Source organism: Nylanderia fulva, unplaced genomic scaffold, assembly GCF_048542155.1.
Source record: "Nylanderia fulva isolate GAGA-0341 unplaced genomic scaffold, ASM4854215v1 Scaffold5, whole genome shotgun sequence".
Lineage (NCBI taxonomy): Eukaryota > Metazoa > Arthropoda > Insecta > Hymenoptera > Formicidae > Nylanderia > Nylanderia fulva.
This window is the reverse complement of record NW_028190587.1, coordinates 4,287,240-4,307,859: the sequence shown is the minus strand read 5'-3', so window position 1 is coordinate 4,307,859 and position 20,620 is coordinate 4,287,240. Positions and strand designations below refer to the sequence as shown.

At 37.6% G+C, this 20,620-nt stretch overlaps 1 protein-coding gene and 1 long non-coding RNA gene across 5 annotated transcripts in view; one reads left to right on the top strand and one right to left on the bottom strand.

Annotated features, from left to right (window-relative positions):
• LOC146721341 (uncharacterized) overlaps positions 1–20,620 on the bottom strand; it is a 170,784-nt gene that overhangs the window by 47,646 nt on the left and 102,518 nt on the right. The gene's annotated exons all lie outside the window — the stretch shown is intronic.
• Positions 1–20,620, top strand: part of GluRIB (Glutamate receptor IB) — a 222,385-nt gene that overhangs the window by 117,421 nt on the left and 84,344 nt on the right. For all 4 annotated transcript variants that reach the window (XM_085487037.1, XM_029316780.2, XM_085487038.1 and 1 more), the window contains exon 2: positions 5,582–5,734. In XM_085487037.1, coding sequence (XP_085343163.1) covers positions 5,582–5,734 — 153 coding nt within the window. The remainder of the gene's footprint in view (positions 1–5,581; positions 5,735–20,620) is intronic.

Sequence of the window (20,620 nt, the reverse complement as noted above, 5' to 3'; positions counted from 1 at the left end):
CTACTGTCAGTCCACATTTCAATATCGCATTCACGGTCTTACGGGCAACGTTGATATAAATATAGCTATTCATCATACTTTCCGATACTTATTAAGTATTGAAGTCGCCGTCACGGAAATGCTGAAAGTCCCTGCCGCGGCGCGAATGCGACGCATCGCTCAATTGACAATAACAGCGAGAGAAAAAGCCGCGCATCGGGGAAAAATCTCGAACGCGTGCAAAAAACCGGGACCGGGTTAGAAGAGGGAGAGAAGGCGCGATCGGCTTGGAGACCGCGGCTTTGATAGGAGCTGCGGGAAAAGGAAGGAAGAAAGCATCGGAGTTCGAAAGACGAGTGGGAAAGGAGGAGAGCACACACACATATATATATATATATATATATATATATATATATATATATATGTGCGAGGGAATAGTGGAGATTCCGCGGTTCTCGAGTATGCGGGTGAGAAACGAAAGAGAGAAAATAAGGATAAAAAGGAAGCGAATTATTGGTCGACATGGAGAAAAACGAAGGATCGAAGGGGGAAAATGATAGGAAGGCAGACAGCTGTGGAGAGACCGCGAGAACGAGAATAACGATAGAGAGAGAGAGAAAGATGGAGAGATGAGAAAAGAGGAAAGGAGAAGAGCAGACAAAGCATAAAGAAGAAACGAGAGAAAGGAAAGAGGATGGCGAAAGAGAGAGAGAGAGAGGAGAAGAAGGAAGCTAAAGGGCGAGAGGTACGGCAGGGTTGCTGTACGAGCGACTGAGAGAGAGAATCGATGTGAGGGTGTGAGACCTCTGGAGGGGAGGCTGGGCACCAATCAATAGACGCGCGGCGGCGCTCCACCTGTCAACGCGCGCGGAGATAAACACAGGTACGGTGTTTAAAGGCACTGACGTATCTCGCTCGCTTAGATACATGTCAGTGCGTCTACGCAGAAGCCTGTGCCACGGGAAAGGACATCTTTCGTCAAGGATCCCAAAACTCCTGGCTTTTATCATATCTCATCTTATCATTGTCGCGCGCGATTGGATATAAACGGAAGGCACCTCTAAATATCCGGATATTACGACTAGGGTTAAGCAGACGTATACATACCGTACTGTGTACGAGAGAGAAGTACCTGGAATATTTGAACGAAGCCCTTTCACCAGCTACGCATTATCGCGCGCGTCCACAGAGAACTAATAGCCCCATATTTTGCATATAAAACGATCTCGTCGCGAAAATCGAGTTTAGCGATCAGTGTTGCGGTTTTACGCAGCAAACGACAATATTCATCGTTTCATTATACAGTCGCGAATGTAAATTAATCCGCCAACTCTCTCGTCGACCGGTAATAAGAATGCGCTCTGGCTGTGTAATAAGCGCGCCCTAAGCAGTGATTTACCGCCCAAGTTTTGTACGTCGTATTTAAGAGAAAGCCAATATATTCGCTGAGTTTCCTCTCTCTAGGATGCATCATAAATACCTATATTACGGAGTGATATAGGTTTATCGTTAAAACTCGTCAAACTTTCCTGTTGCCGACATGATAACGGTGTGCGCCTTTAATCTAGAAATTGAACGGTGTTATTTCTTTCAAATTTATAAGCATCGCGTTACTTCCGTCGCTATTCTGGAAAAAAAATTTTACAGCACAAATTACATTCTCTGCTCTTTTACAACGTTTGTTGTAAAGCTGTAATATATAATGAAATTATAAGATAATTTATTACTACAACAATTATAAATTTCATTTATTCTATTGTTTGTTACGATTATATACGCATTTTGTTTGTGCATCAGAACATTTGAATATAATTACAATATTTCTTTATAAAATATAATACGCATATATTATTATATTATATTATAGTATTATTATTACATTACTATCATGTAAGTATTATTATATAAAAATGTTTTTCCCATGTTACCATTCCCATGTTTGACAATCACAAAAATTACATTGCAATTTTTACTAAAATATTTTTCGGCCAATAAATTTGCGAAGCACCTAAATTGTAGCATAAATCTAATGTAACGTTACGTACACCTGTCCTCTTTCATCGCGATTGTTTCTCGTAGTCGGCAAAATTTTTGCAGCGCGCAAATTTCCGCCGCTTTTGACGCAGTGAACGAAGAGCAGGTTAATTAATATTAGCTTAATGTGTCGCTGGCGGCAATGCGGCGTTGCGGATTTTATTGTAATTACAATCCAGTTACGCGGTTGTATTTTCGCTGACGCCGATTTTCATCCATGGTTAACGAAACGTTCGCGGCGCACGAAATGTAAAACAATTTTAATATCGACGAAGATATTCCGAGCAAATATATGTATATCGGTGCGGCGAGAGAAAGAGAACGTGTTTGCGAAAGGGAGGGCGGAAACGAGCAAAAGAGCGTATTAAACACAGCGTGGACCGAATTCCAACTCGTCCCTTTCAAGTATTTTAATCAAATGATATTAGCGCGCGACGCCCGATATCACGTGGACCGTTCATCGCGCGATGAACGTCTTTCGGTTTAATCTCCTGTCTCGCTTGGACAGCACAAAACCGCTTCAAAGGCATTAATCGCCTGCAACGTGTGCTAATTATTAAGCACACATGTGTGCAATAATAATCTCCCTTTATCGTCGACCCGATAATTTTGCTCTAAAGGTCGCCGTCCGCATTTAAATATCTTGTCAAATTATTCGAGAGAGAGAGGGAGAGTTCGCACGAGATAAACCGCGAATTAAGGCTGGAGGCAGATTATAAGCGGTATATATATACGTCCTGGGATATCAATTACGTATAATTAGCGACGCTATTGTGGGGTAATCGCGCGCTGCGTCGTCCGAATTACAATGGGAAGAGAAAATTCTTTCCGCTGCGTTTTTCGCGAGTGCAGCGAGCATAATGGCTTAGATTGCCGCGCGGAGTATCTCGTATCCGCGCGTCTCTGTGCGTTCAGCGAGATAATAAAATTATGCGCCTCGTAAAACACTACGGTACGCCTCGTGTCTTGACACGCGAGCGCAATCGCTTAAATATCGTGCATACGTAAACTTGTATTCGCGGATTCAGCGAAATATATTAAAGCGGATTTAATGTATTTTTCGCAGGATCAATATATCCGGTATTTAGTAGCAACAATTTTTAACATTGAAATATCCTATAATTTCTATTTGTCGATATAAAAAGGTACGATTTATGCGAGGAATAACATATCTGAAATTTGTTTATCAAATCTGTCATGTTTTTCCAATGCTTCGTGCGTACAATTTATAGAGGATATCTTTTTAACTTGATGCACGAAGAATAAATAAACAAATAAATTTTTAATATCTCTAAATTTCATGTTTGTAAGGATATAATGCAAGAATATAATGGGGACAAAAATGTTTATTGTCACCGCGTCTAACGGTGTAATTTTCATTGGGTGGGAATAATTCTTGTCCAGCGCATTGTTCGTCGCGTAACAATGCCGAAAGCGTTAATAGCTGTATATGGATTAAAACGTAAAGCAATATCATCTCTGTGCTCGCTTTTAAGTATATAAAATCACGTCGCACGACGTTGTGCGGCGCGATATCCTGTCCACTTTCAGTTTACTGTCGGCCGCGCGGGCGTAATACTACTTTGTTTGAAAACTTCCTACCGATATATTTCACAAGACGCGGCGCGCTGAAACTACGAAATTAGATGCTCTCATGAAAGCAAAGAAAAATCCACGTGTGACGGGCACGGGAGCAGAAGCAGACAGGCGAGGCGAGGAAGAAATGAAACGGGAAAAGGGGCGCCATAATATCGCGTGTAACACTTCGGAGCGTATCTTATTCGTCGCGTGAAAAGTTCTCTCATTGCGCGAGAGGACGAGGAAAAACAGCTCCCGGGCGACGTTCGGCGCGTTACAACTTGGAAAGTCGTAACGAAAATTATTTCGATACAAGTTTGTCAATTCGCACGATTGCCCGTTCTTCTCGTTCGCTTCCTCGCTGCATTCGCAACTAACTCGGAACAGAGAAGCGTACATTTTCTATATATATACGAAAATCCGTGGCGGCCTCTCTCCCACCTTCGCGCTTTCCAGATATTAATGGTATAACGCTGGGATGCTCGGAATAACGAAGACACAAAGTGCAGTATTCAGCGCTGACAGTTACTCGATTATACGACGCATACTGTGTTAGCGTTATATCATCGATCACTTCATCGACAGCAGCATCTGGAATATGCGATACATTTTTGACGTGAAATAAATAGCTTGATAAATGCATGCAGCCGTATTATTTTTACAGCGCGACGACGTCAGTATTTTCATCGAGAGATATCGCAAAATATTTCTGCAAAATATGTATACATTTCCAGCTTTGCGACCCACCTGGCTTTTGTCCGTGCAAATGCGTGTTATGACAATCGCGACGGTGCCTTATCACAATTCTACGTAGAAATAGATAGCGAGTTATCGGATATGTAGTCGGTTTACGGTAAATTACATGACGAGTGATAGCATTAATATTGGTACGTATTACCAACTATTAACGCCGAATGGATCGGTGTAATTACGCAGGCCTCGTATGCAGACGCTGCCTGAACAGACGTCGGCTTGTACCACTGCGCCGTATGTGAGCCAGTAGTAAACGGAGCGCCGCACATCAGACATCCGATACAGGGTGTCGCGTCGGATTATCACATCCGATTTCACGACGGGCAGAGTAATCGCGTTCCCGAAAATTTATACTAAATTCTACGCTTCCAAAATTTATGCGACTAATCCGAAGGGAGAAAAATGGAAAAAGAAGTACACGTCTCTTTCTTAATTTGTATATTATCACAGAAAAAAAGGGAATCCTTGATTCAAGTATATTTTTATTCTTGAACGCTATTTGATTGATTTAAGCATAAAATGCTCTTTGTAATCACAAATTTTCAATTTGCCTTAATAATAAATATTGTAAGTTTGTGTAAAGTATATTTTATCTTTAAGATATATTCTTGTTTTAAAAATCGCATATGGTAAAAACAAACTTAGTCACATTTGAACTAAGAATTATTATATATACTTGAAAGTATCGCTTATATCCGATGCTTACTTGTCACTTGTCCTTGCAATATTTATAAGTAAATTTCAGCTTCAACCAAGAATACTTTGCACTTTGTTTTAAGGATAAATTATCCTTTATCCAAAATTATTTATATTTGGCGCTATTATAAGAATAAAATATACTCGAATATTTGCATTTTTTCAAGGATACTGTTTTTTCTGTGATTAAATATACTTTGGGTAGAATATTTTTGTAAATATGTGACGAACTTGTATAATTAAATAATTAAATTCTATTTTTTTTATTTCTGTATATATATATGTCGCAGACTCTTTGTAAATTCAGTCTTTTACAAAAAGAGTGGCTTTTTATAAAATGCCGGTCGTCTCTTCAAAGATCCGACTCTTCACCAAAAGGGCCTTTTATGAAAAGACTAATTTTACAAAAAGCTTGCAACATATATACATTATATATATATACAATATATTTTTTTTCTTTTTACTTATTTGTGTATGAGTAAAATTTACATTGTCACAAAAATATAAGCATTTAATTAGGCTTGCCATCTTCTGTTTTCAGGTGCCATTTTCGAGCAAGGTACCGACGAAGTACAGTCCGCCTTCAAGTTCGCGATGATGAACCACAACCAGAACATAACGATTCGCAAATTCGAGCTGCAAGCCTTCGTGGATGTGATTAACACCGCGGATGCGTACAAACTATCTCGTCTAAGTGAGTATACACTTCTTTTTTATCTCCGCATATACGAAATCGTTATTCAGCTCACATATACCGCGTCGTGCTGCATATGTACATGTGCGCAACATTCTTCCTCGGGAATTGTAGATATCTACACGTCGACGAGACATATTCGCGAGGAAAACTGAATCATAGACGTTCGCAAAGGCCGTTAAATATTTCATAGACATCTTCAAACGTCGATCGTCGCCCCGCTCTGCGTCCCACGGTCGATTCAAACCGAATTCCATCGCGAATATTTCTCCGGATTGTCCCGACAATTTTTCATGACTGCATTTAAAGTGTCTGAAACGTGAGCACGAAGAGAAACGCGGAATTTTGTTTCTGTCTCACGCGGAGTGGAAATCGATTCGCGTTTTGTTAGCGATATCTGTACCGGTGTCAGACGCGGTGACTTATCAACAATGCTGAGGCGCGTACGTGCCGGAAGCGTGACATCTCCGCGCCATTGAATACGCCGCAGCGTTTCGCGTCGGATATGAAATAAGTAACGTTTCGTTTCTATAGCGTGTCGCAGATACTAATCTCGCCACCTGGCTGGCGAAACGCTTTCATTTCCTGACCATCTACGAGGCACGCGCAAACAACAGAAAGAGACCGAAGCTCTCTTGCGTTCGCTCCCAAGAAAGCGCGTCTTGTTCAAACCGATCGATTAATATCGATAGTTTTGTCATGACGCGTAATGAAGCGTATAACAGTACAACTATTTTTTTGCCCGAAAATCTGCAAGTTTCAAAAAACGAAATGATGAATATTCGTGGCAATTTTTCTTGTGTGCGGTAATGTAAAAATTTCGCGGGGATTGATTTATTCAAATTTGCCGATTATAATCTCAATTTCGCGATTAAATTCCATTCAATTGTGCGATTAAGTTAGTGGAATTGTCTCATTGTTATGTTACTACGTGATTTGACATTCGCTTGCTCTCAATGGTGCCATCCAGCACTCAATGGTGTGAGAAGTTCCGGAATTATCCGAAGAGCTATTACATGTCTTACTTATCCTGATTTACGCCGGAGCGTAGCAGGCGTGAATTTTCATGATAACAGTTATCACGTTTCTAATGAAGATATAATGTATATCTTTCTTTTGACCATAAGGTGTTGCAGGACACTTCTATCAGTGTATCACACACTCAACATATTATTTAAAAAAATGACGCTAATTATCCTCATTAATTAATTGCGTTACAATTCAGAAATCATACTCAGTGTAAAATAATGATAAATTAATATTATAATTTATATATAATTTTTCGCGATAGAGGAACAGTCAAATTTGATCTCCTTTCGCAACCATTTCCATAGATTACGTATCGCGTCTTTCTTGCTTTGAATTGATGTTTGTAACTGCCTCCGCATTATCGACATCCTTTCACTTCGGAATTCATAGTAGCTTCTCACTTTGTCGCCTGTCGCATATAACATCGAAATTCGAAAGAGCTGATCGACTGGCTTATACCCACGGACCGTTTGACGGCTCCTAACCGAAGGACGTCGGTCCAATCGAGCTACATTGGTCTCCTTTGAAGTCGACCGGAAACGGATAGAAAGACAAAAGGCACTCGAGAGTGCCAAAGATATCGGTGTCTTCTATTATTATCGACGAATTCGCAGTTCTCGTGTCGTACGAGAAAAGAAATTTTATGATTGTAAGGTGAAGCTTTTGTCAAATTTTTCTAGATACCCAATACGTACAGGGTATCTTATAGGAAATTGCTGAAACTAATCAGCTATCATTTTTTAATGCAGTTATTGAGAAAATATAAAAATTGTGTTGGAAAGTCTGCAGTTTTGTTTAATGGATATAAATAAAATGTTTGTATACCAGTTTATTTTAGCGAAAAAAGTAATGAAAAAAGTGCTAATAATCACATATGTAAACTAATGATAAATATTTTCGATGTGCGTACTATTTGAATTTGTACAAAATTTTATTCTTTTACGAAAACTCGTAAAAACTGTTTTTTAATGTTATTGACGATCCTTTTAATAGCTGCTATTAAATCTGGCACCGTTGAAAATAAAATAAAAAATGGCAGTTGATTAGTTTCAGCAATTTCCTATAGGATACCCTGTACCTATTTATTCTCTATCGAAAAATAAGTCAAAATAAGATCAAGAGTCGCTTTGCTAAATGGTAGCTCTTGAAGTTAAAAAAAGTTTGTTAATTTTATTGATGATTGATTAATTCCTTTTTTACTAATTTTTAATGATACATTGCATATAGTGCGAAAATTAATTTATGCAATTTTCTCTACCATGATTATATATAATACGGTAATATGGAATGTCGTGGTAGCCATTGCGATTCTATTAACTCAAGAATTCGTGAATAGAATTCGCCGACAAACTGATTCATCCTGGCGATTGTCGTGGCGATGCAAATATTTGGGCCAAGAGGCAGGGAAGCTGTGTTACAGTACTTAGCTCCGTTAATTGTATTAACGTTGGTCGGTTCACCGGGATCAAGGGTTTTGTTATAATCCCATAGTGAGACTGCTTTCTACTTGGCAAATCTATTGCCCGGTTGCATTCCGCTTAATATTTTGGTTCGCTAAGGACAATGGAGAGACTTTTTCTTCTGGCATTTGTGTGTGTATATAAACATGAAAAAGTTAATAGAGAAAAAAGTTATTTTATTATTTTTCTTTAAATCACGTTTTTTTCCGTTAATATATAATATATATAATAACAAAACCATCTACGATATTGAGAGTAGTAAAATCTTAAAAGTTGATTAAATGTGTGTTAAGTAGATACAATAATATCTATAATAATTTAATAAATGGATTGCAGAATTTTTTTTAGGATGAGTACATCAAAAATTTCTCTAATAGTATTAATGTGAATATACGATTAAAAACATTTACATTTCATATATTTGATACTCTGCTAGATGACTCCATGCGGTTATTAATTTTAATTATCTGCCACGGAACGAATTGTTGAATAGCAAATGTCATTTTGTGGAATGGAGAGATATGAACGTTCTCCCACGATAAAAAAAAAAAAAAAAAAAGGAAAACGATCTACTGCACGGTATTTTCGTAAAAAAAAATCTCTCATCTTCTTTCCTTTTCTCGTAACATTTATTCAATTTTATACAGACATGGGTAGAGCTATAGCTTTACCTAGAAAATAACAGACAGCGAAAATCATTATGAAACTGGACCGTTTCTCCCTTTTAACCATGCATACGTATTTTCATTTCAATACACTTCATTCATATTCGTTGAGCATTACGTGTGAAGTCCGATAAAACAAACGCGTAGAGTAAAGCAGGCGCCATTAGAAAGACAGAATATTCATGTCCCATATAAAATCGCTTTCAATCCATCTGTATACGCACGCACGCAAGGACACATTAATAATAATTTCTTCTACTGTAACGTAACGCGTACGATATGCGAATATCAAAACCAGTCGGGGCGCAAATCTAAAATATAAAGTGAGAGGGATAAAAACCGTTAAATAAATCTGACCCCTTAATATTTTCAATAACGTTCGGTCTCCGGACGTTACCGAGCGCGAAAAGTCGACCCCCGGGCGGATTTTCGACGAAGGGTCGCCCATCAAGGGAACCGAAAATTATTGCGCACGTAGGGACGACGACGACGGCGACGAAACGCGGCCGAGAAGAGTGGGAGGAGTTTTTTCCGTTGAGAAATCACACGGTGTGGAAGCGGAGAATCCTGAGGGAGAGAATTTTCGCGGTGGCGTGGTACGCTCGTCTTAGCGGAACGTAATAGCCATCTATCAACTTTCGGTGCATATCGTATAATATCCTGCAAGATCCTTTGGCCCGCGGGGGCGGGAGAATGAGGATCGGTGAGGAAGGGTGGAAACATCCCCGCGTCCTCATCCTGGAGCCAGAGAGGGATGAATGTATATACGGGGCGCCAGCGAGCCAGCCAAGGCCGACATAAATCTGCCGAGGGCTCCCGAGAGTATTTCCCGCCTTTTTTCCTCTGTAGCCTTCCACGCGCACCTCGTCGCTCGTCTTCGCCTCTTCCTATCCCACGCTTTCGCGCCCTTCTTCTCGCGTCCTGAACCAGACGCGAGATGAATCCCGGGGTTCTATTCCCGCGTGGTTTATCCCGGGGCAAACATCGGCTCGCGTCGTCGACGCGGTGGGCGAAAGTCGACGACGATTACAAATTTACAATGTACGTTTACGACCGATGCATTTATTTTTCATCCATTTTATTTTGCTTTTATTTCGTTTTTTTTTTTTTTTTTTTAATAATGTAACGTTGATTGTTGATTAAACGATTTATGTTAATTAAAGGTTTTATCTTACGATATTTGATCGCTGTGAAATTAGTATTTAAATTGCTATAATATTTGGTCTTCGTTGTACTGTGTATCTTCTCAAAATTGCAATTTTATTATTATGAAATTCATAGGTAATACTCATGAGTATAACTATTTTAGTATTTATTATTTAATATCGCGTAATACGGAGAGGGGAAATGATAGTCAAATATGTATTGATTTCGATAAATCAATGTGTAACATATTGAACTCTCGTTACCTCTAATTTGGAAGGATGAGATTGATTATAAATTTACACTAAACATGCAAATCTACGTTATATAAACCCGTAATTACGTTTGTATAAATATTAATCGGATCTGTTTGATTAAAGTCTCATTGGAAAGACCATCTATAAAATAAATCACCGAATTAAATCTTTCAGATTTAATTATATTAAAATTTTATTTTTACTTCAAACATATATATTATATAGATCTCAGTTTTAAATTAACGCACGTTTCAAAGAACGAGTGGCACTCTGAGTTTTTTAATATTATAATATCCCTATATATTTGCCTCATTTCTTTTTTATTTAATATTGAAAATATTCGATCCTCTTATCCTAAACCAAACGTGCACGAGATAAACCCTGCGATTATACGCCCGCATAGCAAATCCGAATGCAAACATTGGTTCGCACGGACGGTGAGTGACGAGGACGAAAGATAACGGTGGTTACAATGTTTACACATTCACACAATGGAAGCATAAGTCACGTGTTATCATTTTAATTAAAATGTAATTTAAGTAATTACTAGAAGAAAGGAACGGAGAGAGGTAGAGAGAAGGTATTTATGTTCTCTCTTGAATGAGGAACGAAACTAAATGAAATTAGCATAATTGTCGGCCCAGCAAATATTTATTGTTAAAAGTATAGTCTGATAATAAAACTTGTTTACTTTATCAAAAATATATCATAGTTAAAAATAGCTTTTTAATATCTCCTCAAAAATTATTCTAATTTTTATGGAATATATTTATAGTATTTAAAATATTACTATTATTTTAAATTTGTGTAAAACTAATAGCTTTTTTCATTATAAAATATATTCAAAATACATATACATATTTGTTGATGAATGTTAATTTATTGCATATGTTTGTGCTGCATCAATAAAAATAAGTCAAGTTATATTTTAATGTTTTTCGCTTACCATAGTAGATACAAATATATACAATTTATTAGTGCGCGAATATTCTAAAAATGTGATTTACAGTATTATGTAAAGTTCACTAAAGTGAGAATATTCTGTTTGAAAACTCAAGGTAATTTATTCGAATTGGATACGAGAAATTTGAAAAATTTGAAACAATGTCGTCGATTGTCACTTAAGAGACATTCCGTTCTAATGTCCGACATAATTTTTGTCGAGTTGTACGCGACGTCAGATGCGATTCCGTGATTCAATTCCCGCGCGGTTTATCCGAAAGTACGCATTACTTTGGCAAACACGATGAGGTCGACGAAAACTGAGGTCGATGAGAAGCCGTCGCGTTGGCGAAGAGTGTATCTTTATTATAAAATGCGAGCAGGATGCCGTGAAAGTTCCAAGACGGCGGAAAACTTTCTTTCCACGACGCTCCCGTAGTTACGATGAACTTTATCTACATAATCTTTAAACCTTGCTGCATGGATTCTGTAATTAACAACTTGGATCAAACATCATTAACTCGGTTGCATCATTTTATGTACATATATATATATACATGCATACATAATCTTATTCTGCATTTTCATTTTGAACATAAATATTATTGCACACACGCTTTTATAATGAAGTATTAAAAAAGTTTCGACAAGAGTGTGTAATTTATTTCTAAAGTAAGCAAAAAAATATTTACATGTTCATGAATCATTGATGAACAGGTAAATATCGATACATAATTCTCAGCAAGGTATAAAATTAATTACAAAGTTTCAAATTGAAACTTTAATACTTGCGGAATAAAAATATTTAACGTATAAATATCAGGTGCATATATTCAAGAAACAAAATCACGTACGTACATACATTCAGGTTTATCTTCAAATCATAATTTACTCGCAAGCATCCTCTATCTTCTTTCGCATTTTATTTCGCGTATATACTTTCTCGCAGATCTGCATCGTTTTACTCATTTAATGAATATATTACACATACCTGCCGCAGAAATGTTTCATTCCTCGCAACTTAGCCTGGCGACAACGACAGATGAGGGGATTCTCTGGTTCTCGAGTAACCAGATGAGTGGTAATGGTAATGTCTCTCGGAGGAGTTCCCTGTTCATGCACAAGAATATTTTTCACCCAGTATCGCTGAGAAACCGTTCGCCGTAAAAGCGGACTAAACTGGTGAGTTACCCGAGGATACTGCAAAAATAGAAGGCGTGCGAAAAGGGCTCTGTGTGTCACGGAGAAATATCATGCTATGCGGAATAAAAAATACATCGGTTTCGTCACACTTAATAATAGGGGACAAAAAATCAGAGAACACATGTGAATTTATACCATTATTCATTGATATTTCCAAATTTACAAAATATAATTCCGGATTGTGGAATTATTAATGACAACAGAATTGTTAAGGATAATGAATAACTATGAATGATAATCAAATTAATTATTGCACATAATAAAAATTTATATGAAAGAGAGAAAATTTTATCAAGAAATTAATATTAAAATTGTCATCCGATTATCAAGACTAAGGTAGCAAAGTAACTGTACGAATGATAGCTTACTAGAATTAGCTTTGTTAGTTTTCGAGATATATACAGAGAATGTTTAAATCATAATATTGCTTGGTGACGATGCTATCACGAAAACTCGCAGAGAAATGCTATTTGTTCTCACCGAGGGAGCAGACAAGCCTCTGGGTAGCTGAGAACGCGTCATTTCCGATTGTCATTTCTCACGGAAAGGGACGTGGTGTGGCTTGACTGTCCAGGTTAAGGGCCCATTCAAAGTTACCCGCGCAGACACGCAATATGCAAACGTATATTATTCTGTAGTTTGAGAAGCCGCCCGACGCGGCTCCAATTTTAGCTGAAATTGACTCGAGCATAGTTTTACACTCATATATCACATCTGTCATGCGGTACTTAGAGATTTATCTTATCTAATTTCTTGCATAACTTATCGAAGCTCATCAGCGTGAATTAAGACATCCTTAATGTTGAATCTATCTACAAGAATAACCGTAGCATTGCACGCCATTCGGTGAAATTTATTTCCGTGCAAATTACACGTAATAATTAAGTTTCAAATCTGTTAGGTGATTCATAACGACAGATGATCCACCATGTGTACCTACACGACAGATTTCAAACCACGGAAACGTGAGAAAGTACACCAAATATTATATACATGTATATATATATATATATATATATCTTCTAAATATAAAAACAGCCTGTTTCGGAATGAATGAATTATATTTGAACAGATGTGAAATGTGTATCATATTTATCAACACGCAAAAGTTATATAGAGACGAAAACGTGACATCATTTAAATGTTACACGCGCAAATATTTCTGTCGTATCATGCAGAATATTTATATTCATATTTTGTAAATGCCAAATATATATATATATATATATATATATATATATATATATGTGTGTATGTATGTATATACGAAATTAATGATGTACCGTTGGAATAACATGATTTGTTCTTTACGTGGTCGTATGCATAATTACGCTGTAATCAGGGCTTTGAAAATATACCTTGCGCAATAATCGGGTTTCGGGTTTCAATTAGTTAATTACGTGGCTCCCGGAAAGTGGATGCTGCAAATTTGTTTCGTTGTTTGTACATTAACTTTCGCCCGACGTGCGCGTTCTCATATGTTTACCGTGTTTACACGGACGATATTTCGCGTTCGCGATTTCGTCAACGAAAAGCTCGCGAGTACGCCAGGTCATTACGCTTTCGATTTAAAACTTTCGAATTAGATTCGGGGAGAGATGCCGCGAGTCTTTGCCGTGCCTCCCGGCCATTTAAAACTTTCGCGGTGAGCCACCTCGAGTCGCGACGTCGTTCTCACTTTGGAATCTCACAGCTCCTCACAGCTGCCTTCGAGGAATTATTTCCGAACGCTTGTTCTTCCTCCTGTCGCGTTGAAATTTCCGTTCGCCCTCAAACCTGTTGGCTGCGCGTCGAGAAACAATCGTCTCCTATGTATATATATCGGAATATTCGATTTACCTATTGCTTTTGTAAAGATCTTTTATTTTGTCTAGAAGCGTAGTAATCTTTGACGTGTTGATTGATAATTGATAACTCTCTGCCTGCTAATTTACGCTGTGATGCGTGCGATTAATTACGCGCTTGAAAACGAGTTTAATTCAGTAGCGCCGCTTAATTAATCGACAATTCGAGCTATAGCTTGCGAAATAATTAATTTCTACTGGTAGTCGCAACGGTGTAATAAACTACTGTTAATTCTGCAACACGTGCCATGTCGACAAAGGCATCGCAATATTACGTAACAAACGTAGATATCAGCTGACGGTATGAATTTTACGCGTATTTTCATCATATTACACTGGAGTCTTAGCTAGTATTAGTACTTCAATGTTTGATCTAATATTTATACAATGTTTGCTGTAATATAAATGAAATTTTATAGATGATTATCTAGATAAAATTCTGGCGTCATCTTATCTTTAAAGTTATATTCACGAAATTATCTAGAATGATATTCTAATAATTTGATTTAGAGTCATAACGTACAAAAATTCTTAATAATTAATAAAACTTAAATAGAAAGCGACAAAAACTTATTAATAAAAATATGAATAGATATATTTTATATCCCTTTTATAATTTACATTTCTTTATAACTGTGTTTAAAAATATTAACTGGAAGCTATCTAGATAAATTGTCATATAATTATATCTTTTTATATAACATCATTCATCGTATTCCCATCAAAATTTTTTCGTGAAAAATTAGGCACGTATAGAAGTGCTACTGTACGTCATGAATGAATGAATCGTCAGACAGGGACAAGTTGAGCATGCCGATGTGCTGACAACGGCAAATACCATCTTAGTACCTACGTAGGAGATTAGCAATGTGAACGAGGAAAGGAGCCGGTAGTATGGAAACGTGCGAGTAACGACACCCCGGAGGTTCCAGCATCCTCGAAAGTCAGGCGAGGCGCAAGAAACGGGCGACGGAAACGAGGGAACCGTTCTCCAAGTAATAAGAAATCGATAAGAACTGCAGATTGGTTGCAGAAGCGAGGAAAAATCGGCCGGGAAGTATCTTATCGGAGGCAGGCGGATAATCCCTCAGCTGCGCCGCCATAAATGTCGATGATTGAATGAAGGTAATCGGCGTGGCGGAACGAATAATTAAGTTCTCCGGAGTAATTGAAAGGCGCGTTACCACCCGGCCTCCTTATTGGCACCAAGTTTACGAATCAATATATTTTTAGCTATAGTTGCCTATACATAGAGTTAGGTGGTGATTGAATAAATATAATATAATTCTACAAACTTAACAATATTTATAATAACTTACACACTGAAAAAAATATTTATGTGAAATTACATGATTATTTCGGCTTTTTTCACCCAGCATAATCATGCAATATTGCTACCCATATAGAAGATTACAGATTATGTGTATTTTCATATAAAATATATTTTCAGGATTGAAAATATCCTACTGAACATGCAATTGTACGAAGTGCTAGTAATATATGTAAAAATGCTATAAAATAATATTATAATTGAAATGGATAATGTTTATAAAATAAGTTCTAATTAAGCAAAATTTAAAATTACAAATGATTTTTGTATAAAAATAATAATTTGACCTACATTTAACATTAATATGTATTTTTGCTTTAAAAAATAAGGAAAAAAATTACAGTTATAATTAAATTAATTTTTCCGATTGTGAACAAGTCATTTCCATGTAAAAGCAGTGCATGGATTTTTTCCGGTGCGTGAATCACAAATGTTATCAGATAAAAAATTTACTTTTTGTTGAAAGATATATATACAGAGAGAGAGAGAGATAGAAGGAAAAAATAGAGAAAAACAACCTGTAATCGTTTAGATTGAAGATGACAAGGTCGATCGACTTGTTAAAATTAGTAAGGCAGTCGCGCGTAATGAGTAAGAATTCCACTAACTTCGATAACACGGATATCCGCTTTATCTCCGATGAATAATTGTCTGCCGATCGCTTCGAAGGAACACGAAATTGTTGATTAGTCTCGACAATTCGTTCGAGAACTTCGACATTTTCTCAAACGAGCGAGAAAACGAAAATAGTGGCGTTAGAAGAATTTAAAGTTTAATCCGGGTACAGATTTACTACACGCAAACTGAACAACAACGATTAAAGAAGTAGCAAAGCGGCGTTTCGTATCCATGATCTTTGCCATCGGACTCTCGCTCTTTTTCTTTCTTTGCTTCTCCCTTTACCTCTTCCTTTTTCTTTTCCACTCGACGAACTTTCTTAATTTGTGCGCGGTTTCACGGGCTAATTAATATTGATGATTGAAAAGTGCCCCCGCTAGGGGTGATCAATTTTCATCGATATTAATAATCGCCAGATCGAAAAGCGGTCGCTCGTCTTTGAGGAGCAAAGCTCACGCGGTTCTGATTAAAGCAAAGTTCAGAAATCGGACGCGTTGACATAAAAAGGTCGATCGTCGGTCTATGAAGAGAAATGATTTTTATCGACATTTATTCCACCAAGCGACGAGCTTTTCAATTTCATCGGGGAAAAAAAGTTTTTACCAAAACCCTTCTCTCTCTCTCTCTCTTCTTGTCTGAAGCACTTTTTAGCCGAGCTTTCCTCTTCGGAACGCTCTTTACCGAGAACTTGGTGCTGAATAGTATGAAAATGCTTGTCAGTTGTCGGAAAAGTGCGTCGTGATAGGAGATGATTTCATTCAAAAGTAGACGCACATGCATGTGCCAGGTGCACGTATATTTTCATCATATTGGATAATATATTGAATTTGGTCGTTCGAGGCAAAAACTGAAGTGAAACGCTTTTTATTCTAATATTTTCGTGATAGATTCGCCAGAGGATGAGGCAGGAAGAGATGTAAGCGTCCATAATTTATGACATTAATGTGCAGAAAAATGTATTTTAAGACCCAAAAAGGTTGTTTGACGCTCGCCGTCAAGTTCTCGTGAAACGATCTTTTTCGCGATATTGCTACGCGCAAAGCGTACCAAAGTCAAGGGAAAAAAAGCCATGCAAACAAGATAAATCGGACGAAATAAATCAAACGGAGTGAATTATACTCCGTACTTTGTTCGCCTGCCGACTTCAACGAGTTAAACGTTCGAAGCAACAAAGAAAGCAGACATAATAACTTTGGTTGACGCAGCGCGTAATACTGTTTCCTTCTCAAGAATATAACCGTGCTGTAATATCGTATCTTGGAATTTTCTCGGATAAACAGACATAAATCGCTCGAGTAAAATGATGGAACGTGAAGTAAAATTTCGGAGAAATTGGATTTTAATTATAAATGACACGTATATGTATTTGCGTTTGCGCATATAATAAGTGTGCTAAAAATATTTATTTTTCTTACGCACACATTGATATACATTTCTTAGATATGTAAATTTAGCGATAATTTTTATAAGACCTTATAATATATCGCATTATTACTCTTTGAAAATAGTATATAAAAATCACCGCTATCTCAAAAGCACCTCCGATCGCTCAGGGTCGATCGATCGAGGAAAAGTAACACGCTCCACGGCTAATCACCAATAATCCAGTATATTGCCGTTCTCACTGGCCAATTTATGATTATAACGCGGTGCGAAAGTTAACGAGAGAGACGGGGGTCGGCTTCACTGTCTACGACGTTACAAGCTCGTTTGTTAAACTTAAAATTGATCCTCCCTTCGATGGTAGAAGTACCGTGGTACATTAATTACGGTGGGATGGCTACGGCAACCCGGAAAGGGGATCGGTAGGAACTCTTGTCGCGAGAATTAGAAGGCGTTTCGCACAAAGCATGGCTTCTCATGACGAGAGAGTCGAACTTCATTTACTTTTCCTTTGTCAGAACTCTTCGACATACTTCGAAATAGCTTATTCAACTATATATCGAAGTCACAAAATAACCGAAATGAAAGCTCAAAAGAAATATATATGTCAAATTATTTATGCGATTATTATAGAGTAATTTGGCTTTAAATTACTCGGCTTTAATTCAACTCGTGCTAATTAATTTGGAGCTTTAATTATTTTGTTAGTAATCGCAAATATCTGTGTATTTAAAAATTATTATCTATCATTAGAAATATAGCTGAGGGGAGTCTTTTTCATTTATTATTCTGTCTCTTCTTATTAGCTGCGTTTTCACCGACGCAAAAATGACAATTGGACGATATGGTGGATTATCCACGAGTACCGTCAAGTGTCGTCGGAGGACGTGCAACGTCATGAAAAGGTAGAACTCCACAATGGAAAGGGATTTTGCGATTGTATCCTCAGTCTCTATCCTTATTTGGATTCCATGCAATCGTAGGTACTTACGAGCGCGGATATACTAACGAGCTTGAGTTCCCGCGACCAAGCCTTGGTGCATTCCGACTAGGGAAAGTTCAAGCTCGTCCTTAGCTCGGCGCAAGCTCGTATAACTTCTATCCATCGCTCGTCCTCTCGTATAACTTCTGTCCAGAGTTCGTTCCACGGATAAATAGATATAGGTACATTTGCATCTCTCCTTCCTCTGTCTCTCTCTCTCTCTATCATTGTCTCTTTCTCTTCCTCGCTGATACTAGATTGCCTATATAATTATATTATATTCCAGTTATCCTCATTTTCTTTGTCTTTGTCCCACGTTGTGAATACCGTGGTTGTGTCACGCGTTTATGTCTTTTTTTTTGCTCAGCTTGACGGATGTTTCATCACATCTGTTTCAGTTTCACGTTCATTTCCCAAATAAACAAATCTTGTTACGGCAAAATCCTCGTGAAAAATGGCTCGTCCGATAGTCTTGCGCCCGCTACGCCTGACGAATGTAATTTTGGAAAATGCTTTATCTATACATACCTACGTATATATGTATATATATATATGTATAGGTAATATAATCCTCGCGGTTATGTGGTTCAATTCCATTTTGATGTCTAATTTTACCTTCCGAAATTCGAGATAATTAATTCGAGATAATTGCACATGATGTTATAGTATACATATCAAATTGGCAAATTTATACATAGATAATGCAACACGTTCTTTTTTATTTTTTTTTTACTGCACCGATATTGTGTCAAACTATTAATTGAAAAAGTCACTTTACATATCAATTATTGACGGATTAAGATAAACAAGAGAATATATTTTTTTTAAATATAACATTTTTATCAAGAGAGAAAGGGAGTAAAAATTTATAATAGTCACGTCGCATTAAATTTTCCTGCGATGTAACTACGCGTTAAAACGCAATTTATCTGCTCACTTTATCTCGCTTCAACTACGCAATCTTTTATTCATACTACGTCAACATCTTTTTCCATCGCTGTATATTTTAACACTTTCACTAGCCGTAGCCGGTCGCGCTATGTTACCGTTTAATTAATAAATGAAATCTTTAAAATGTCATATGCGTGCCATCAGACCGCTTAGGTATTCGCTCTGTATGCATCTCGCAACCTGAATTCTTTCATAGGTATATCTCATATCTTTTATTTACTCTTTACCATATCAATTAAAAGCGCCATATATGTATACTCTATATATAAATGATTATTTTTTCATCATTATCCGCCCCATTATTAATTTCACCGAATTTGCACTATCATTCCATTGAAACATATCGCAATGAGATTACACGCGATTCGTCAATTAACGTAACAGACGCCTGATTTCACGCGTACCCTCTCTCATTTTCCTTCCCTTCAAACACATCATTTTTTATTCATTCCGCATTCAACCGCGCATTCCCACCCTCTCTTTTTCACCGTCATTTTCGTCCTTTCCCCTCTGTCTAGCTATCTCCGTTCGACCTGCCTTCCACTTCGCGGCTTCGGCCGGCTTTTTACGCCCGGTCGTTAGGAGCCGGACCGCAAATGTCTCCGCATGAATTCTAATGTTCGACCCTCACCCAACTCCCGGGTATTCTCTCTCTCTCTCTTTCTCGCTCTCTCCTTCTCTCTTCTTGGCCTTCCGTCGTCACCCGCGGCCCAGTAATCCCGGCCAGTTTCGTCCCCGTTATTCCCCCGACTATTTCCACGAGCGGAATTTGCAGGGGACCACCGTAACGCGAATACCGCGGAAGTCGTGTGAGACTAGGGAAGCGTTTTGTCCTGCATTTTCATAAGATTCCGTTGACGGCGCGTTAAGGCTAATTGTTTCGTTAATTTATGAGCGGTCCTCTTCGCTAACGACGAGACCGACGAAGGATGATGAGGATGATGTTAACTGATGTGAAATTTCGTAGGGTGTCGCTCAAACTGTAAACCGGATGTTCTTTGTATAATCGTTGCTTGATCAAAATGGAAGGGGATTATAATATTTATAGAAATATGTTAACAATATAGATATATTTAAAT